Source organism: Erythrolamprus reginae, chromosome 2, assembly GCF_031021105.1.
Source record: "Erythrolamprus reginae isolate rEryReg1 chromosome 2, rEryReg1.hap1, whole genome shotgun sequence".
Classification (NCBI taxonomy): domain Eukaryota; kingdom Metazoa; phylum Chordata; class Lepidosauria; order Squamata; family Dipsadidae; genus Erythrolamprus; species Erythrolamprus reginae.
The window spans coordinates 52,759,625-52,765,624 of NC_091951.1; the positions used below are offsets into that span (position 1 = coordinate 52,759,625).

A 6,000-nucleotide genomic window follows, 5' to 3' on the forward strand; every position below is an offset into this window, starting at 1 on the left:
CTTTTAAATTTGTCAGTAAGAAAGATCACCCGTCTTAAAACAGAAATTAACAGATTAGCATCTCTTTTAGAGCTGTGCACTGTTTTGGGATTTAAAACTAGCTTTATAAATGCATGAACAGAGTAGCTGTCTGCAACTTGTTTTCCCCACTTTTGGCTAGCAGCTTCTGATCCCAAGGAAAAATGTGGCTGTTTTAAAAGGGTACAGATTCTCTATCTTTGCTCTTGTACTCCAAAGGAAAGGCAGAATCAAATTCAAAGTGCAGCCCTTATGTATGATTTTATAAACAAGCCATGCACATATAGAAACCCAGAAGGTTGATGGCAGAAAAAGACCTCATGATCCATCTAGTCTGCCCTTATACTATTTCCTGTATTTTATCCTAGGATGGATATATTTTTATCCCAGGCATGTTTAAATCCAGTTACTGTGGATTTACGAATCACATCTGCAGGAAGTTTGTTCCAAGCATCTACTACTCTTTTGGTAAAATAATATTTTCTCACATTGCTTCTGATCTTTCCCGCAACTAACCTCAGATTGTGTCCCCTTGTTCTTGTGTTCACTTTCCTATTAAAAATGCTTCCCTCCTGGACCTTATTTAACCCTGTTAACATATTTAAATGTTTCATGTCCCCCCCTTTCCCTTCTGCCCTCCAGACTATACAGATCGAGTTCATGAAGTCTTTCCTGATAAGTTTTATGCTTAAGACCTTCCACCATTTCTGTAGCCCTTCTTTGGACCCGTTCAATTTTATCAATATGCATCCTGCATGAAATATCCTAAAGTCAACCTCTCGTTTTTCTAGTTAAACGAATCCCAATATTCAGCCTAAAGGGAATAATATCTGAAAACCCATGAAGAACTACTATTAGCTAGATTAGACAGCCCTTTGAGATATGAATTGTATTATTATTGTTTTGATTCAGTACAGGGGTACATACAGTACATTTTTGTTGTTCAACATTGTTTCTCCCCCCGCCTCCGTGCCCGCGTCTTTGCTTCTGACAAGGCTAGTTCTCATTTCGTGATAACCTGATTGACTTTTGTTGAACATGACTGTTGTTCAGTTACACAATGTACACGGTAGATATAGCATTTTCCCCTCTTCCTTCTTACAGCAGCCCGACACAACAAGTAACATTCGACTTTACAGTTTGCAAGTCAAGGCCAATCAATGATCGTGGCTTATCAGACCTTTGAATCAAAGTCTTCCAAAACATGAAGACCAAATTTTCTGATCTGTTTTCTTCATCACCACGTTATTACGTTGTTGTTGTTGTTGTTTTGCAAAACCTAATGAATGTTCCACCTTTAATTTTTCCCTACCCGACACAAAGGACATACAAATGTAGAAAATATAACGTTGCCATAATGTATTATTGTACAATGCAGGAGTTTCAACACAAGGATATAAAATTTAATTGGTGTTATTATCAGGTATGACACGCAACTACAAAACATATGTAAGAATTTGGCTTTCTGTCTACATCAAAATCTTCAAACTGCGTTGACCTGATATGTTTTCCTACTTCCTCCTGCTTGAATGGACTAATAATAGCTTTGTGGCGTGACAGAGCTGAATGAATGTCATCCTCATCAATATGTCCTAGAGTCATTTTGGTATAGAAAGGTCATTGGCAGAAATAAAACTAATCTGCATTCCTCAGAATTAGACTTTCAAAGAGTAATTGAATCTAAACGTGATCTTTTTGTATTTGGTAGGACAATAATTACAAAGAAACCCCAAATGCCTCAGCGATTTATTTGACTGAAAAAAATAGGAATATGGGAAGAAGCAGCCATAACTAAGTTTCCTGGGTTTCTTTGGCAAAAACATTCACCCAAATTCATTTGTGACGGATGATGATATTTTTCTCGCGTTTATATCCTGTCTTTCCTCGGGATGCTCAAAGTTGTGCTCTTGTAAGTTGCCATTTTTATTTCATATTATCACTGTGCGAGTGTCTGATGAGTAAGTTCCACAGTTGGCTGATTCTCCTGGACCCAATTCATTTCCTCAAACAGTTCTATAAAACTGACAGGTGTCTTTTTCATTGGTTGCCAAATTAAGTCTGCCTGCCTGCCTGCCTGCCTGCCTGCCTGCCTGCCTGCCTGCCTGCCTGCCTGCCTGCCTGCCTGCCTGCCTGCCTGCCTGCCTGCCTGCCTGCCTGCCTGCCTGCCTATCTATCTATCTATCTATCTATCTATCTATCTATCTATCTATCTATCTATCTACCTACCTACCTACCTACCTACCTATTTATTTATCTATCTCTCCATCCATCCACTTGGCTGATTCTCCTGGACCCAATTCATTTCCTCAAACAGTTCTATAAAACTGACAGGTGTCTTTTTCATTGGTTGCCAAATTAAGTCTGCCTGCCTGCCTGCCTGCCTGCCTGCCTGCCTGCCTGCCTATCTACCTACCTACCTACCTACCTACCTACCTATTTATTTATCTATCTCTCCATCCATCCACTTACGTTTGTCATTGGTTTGCATCGTGAATTTTGCGCATGTACGCATCCCCTCTTGCAATTCTGCTTACACACATGCTCAGTAGCTATAATCAGCCCAAAACATAGCTGATCAGCTGTGCTTTGGGAGAAGGAATAAAGGTAAGTATAAACCCAGGAGCGGGTGGGAAGGCCGCAGCAGCAGAGGGAAAGACTTTAACACAGTAAAACATTCGGGGAAAAAATCTGAAAAAAGATGGTGGTGCCCATGGGCTGGCACTAACCAAACCAGATCCATGATGTCATCATGACATCATCAGACAGTCACAGTTCAGGCAATCCGTTCCAAACCCGCAGGAACTATCCCCTGTATCTATCTTATAGAGTCACCCATTTCACAAAACAAGTGACACCTGCCCCTCTTTTTAATTCTGAATTTGTTTTCTCCATTTTAAAACATGGGTTTGCTAGTAGCTTCCTTTCAGTGCATCACATCAGTCAGGTTAAGTGTTATGATTGGAGAAGAGCATTTCTATATATCCGAACAGGAAGCTGTTATTCATTCATTCAAAAAAATAAAATACACGTGAGCATAAACATACTTTGCAGGCCAAGCAGTGGGATTACTCCACTTTCCGCAAAACCTTATGTTGGTACTAGAATATAAATCTAATATTTCTGAGTCTATAGCTGTTTACAAGGCAAAGATTTGGACAGATGAAGGAAGGATTTGCTCTTTTTCTTTAAAAATATTGTTCTCTCATTTATTTGTATAGAAATTTTAAGGGATGTAAACAATCATCATCCCAGCATTTTAATGTACAGAGTTTGGTCTAATTACATAGTGAAAAACTCATCCGAAAGATGGCTTTGCAATATATCAGTGAAAAGTTTTTCTTACGTCCCAGAGTTTCTCTATAAAAGTCATAACCTTATATGTACTTCTCCCCACAAAAATCCCTTTTCGCTCAGCAAGACTTACTGGCCATAAATACTAACTATTTGACAATAACTGGAATGTTACTTTGAATTTGACAGCAAGACATCCTAGGATAAAAATATGTCACAAATTCATCGTCTGACCTTGGGGAAAATCACTCTCCCCCCCTCCTTGTCTGATTTCAAATATCAAAACCCTACAGCATTCCGTTCTGCTTTTGTTTCTAGGACATACTAAACAAAGCTAATATGAAAAAAAAATCACTTTTTATTTTTAATATATCAACTGTTCAGCTGAAAATACCCATCCTATGGAATATAGAATTAAACACAGATATTTTAAACACATTTTTCCCCCAGAAAGAATGGAGAGCAATGAAGCATTAAATATATGAACCTTTATATTCCCCCTTTTGGATTATTCTAGTTTTTGCAGCTTCTTTGGTGTTATTTAAATTTAGTGTATTTGTACTGTATGTTTACTACTAGGAGTCATTGAGATCACGAGACTTAACTCTGCAGGCATCGCTGTCTCTGGTCATAGGATTTTGCAGGACCCATCTGGGCAGGCTGCTTTCCAAGGGAGGGGATGAGAAGAAGTGAAGTGAACTAATGTGAAACATGTTCCACTATTGCTAGAGATCAAACACTGCAGCAAGAAGTGTTGTGGCTAGAGCATCTTCAGCAAGGACAGGGGGGAAAAAACCCTGTAAGCACAGCAGGTGAGTGTATTGGCATAACCTTCCAGGAGAACAAGGGATATGCCATTTCTCCCAGGAAAACCCTGAGAAAAACGGGGAACTCTTTGGGAATGGCAGAGGACGAAGGACAAGTCTCAAAGCTCAGGACCTACGTCTCCTTCTAACTCACTGCTCTTCTTCTCCTTTGGCACAGGGAGACTGAAGCAAAATGCCAACTCCCTCTTAGCATTAGCTGCAGTTATGTAAGGCCACAAGGGGAAAAGCAGCCAAGAAAGGCAATAGGTCATCGGACCTCTCGCTGATAGACAATGAATGCTGCCTATGCAGCAACGCTTGGGCTTCTTGGTCCTGTTGAGGATTTGTTTCACACTCCCTCTCCAACTCTTACTCTCCACCTCTCCCAGAAAGTACTAGGGGCTCCATGGACGCCCGAGGCCTTGTGTCCCCCTGACGTCCTTCCAGCTTCCTGGGCTCCTGCTGCATTCTCCTGCTGCAGACGCCACCCAGCCTCTGTTCAGGTTCCATCTCCATGGACAGCCCAATGGACCTGAACCAGGAGAGCTGCTTTCAGACTTTGACTTGGCAAGAGCATCTGAGAGAACCTACTCTAAGCTAGAGAACAGCTGCTACCCAGAGGATGGACTTTGGGAGTCCCAGCAAATGTTTGAGGTGTTTTTTAATCCCCAGGGAGAGAGATCTCACAGAGGTACCACATTCACTCCCTCCCTCTCCCTCCCTCTATCACACACACACACCAAATACAAGTTGCTTTTCCCTTGAGTTTTGGGGACTGCTAACAACCTTCCTCCAGAGGATCTCATAAAGACAGATGCTCTCACAGCTCTACATCAACTCTCTGGTTGCCAAGTCCCCTTCCCCCACCAGCACTGCCCCCCAACCCGTAGGACAACTTGCAAAGGAAAGGGACTGCCTGGACCCAGTTTGTTTGGAGAAACTTTCAGTGGTAAGACCCATCTCACTCCTCATCCTGACTCTAGATTCTTCTCCGTACCCAGGTCCCCCTCGGACCCTCCCCAGATATTTTCTCTGGGCAGGTCTCGTTTCCTCGACCTCTATTGTTCACCTTAGCGAGACTTTTACCTTTTGTTGCCTCCGTGCCATATCGGTGGGCTGCTTGGCATTGAAGGGGTAGGCGATGCACCTCATGACGAAGACGTAAAGCTGCAGCTTCTTCTTCCTCTCTTCTTCCTCCTTCTGCAGCCTTTCCAGCTCTTCCTTCTCCTTCTCGCTCACCACCGAGGGGCTCGGGCTGGAAGGCCGGACGCTGCTGGCGCTCCGGCTGCTGGGCTGCAGCCCGCCACTACTCCCACCGCCACCACCGCCTCCAGAGCTCTCGCTGGTCCGGCTGGGCGAGAGCCGAGCTCCCGAGGCTGCCGGGGCCAGCACTTCCTTGCTGCTCTCCTCTTCCACGATCTCATCGGATTCTTCTTCACTGGACGATGGGTCCAGCATGTTGGTCGAGGACTAGTCCCCGCACTCGGGCGGGTTACCGAACGAGAACGACCGAGGGCTCCAAGAGGCACACACACAAAAAGCCCGGACGAATTGCTTCTGGCGCCCTTCCCTTCGATGCCTCCCCGGCTCCTCCTCGCCTGCTTTCACAATCGCAGCTTAAAGGAGCGAGAGGATCACCACCCGATCCGGGGTGGGGGTGGGTGGAGGGGGAGAGGAAAGGAGCCTTCAATGAAGAGCGGCGGAGGCAGCGGGCGGCGGAGAACGCACCCGCCGCCGCCTTCCCCAAGCTTACGTGGGTTTGTGGCTTTAACTCTTGCCTCCCCAGGCGGGCTCCGCTGCTAAGGGAGAGGAGAGGCTGAGATCAAAGGCTGCTGCCCACCAGCTTCTTCTTCATCCAGGGAGGCCGGTGCGGTCCCTTCAGCTC

General features: G+C 44.5%; 1 protein-coding gene across 3 annotated transcripts in view; it reads right to left on the reverse strand.

The window, feature by feature from the left end:
* CADPS (calcium dependent secretion activator) overlaps window positions 1-5,573 on the reverse strand; it is a 526,173-nt gene extending 520,600 nt beyond the window's left edge. For all 3 annotated transcript variants that reach the window (XM_070738156.1, XM_070738154.1, XM_070738155.1), the window contains exon 1: window positions 5,202-5,573. In XM_070738156.1, the coding sequence (XP_070594257.1) occupies window positions 5,202-5,573 (372 nt within the window). The remainder of the gene's footprint in view (window positions 1-5,201) is intronic.
* Window positions 5,574-6,000: the final 427 nt, after the last annotated feature.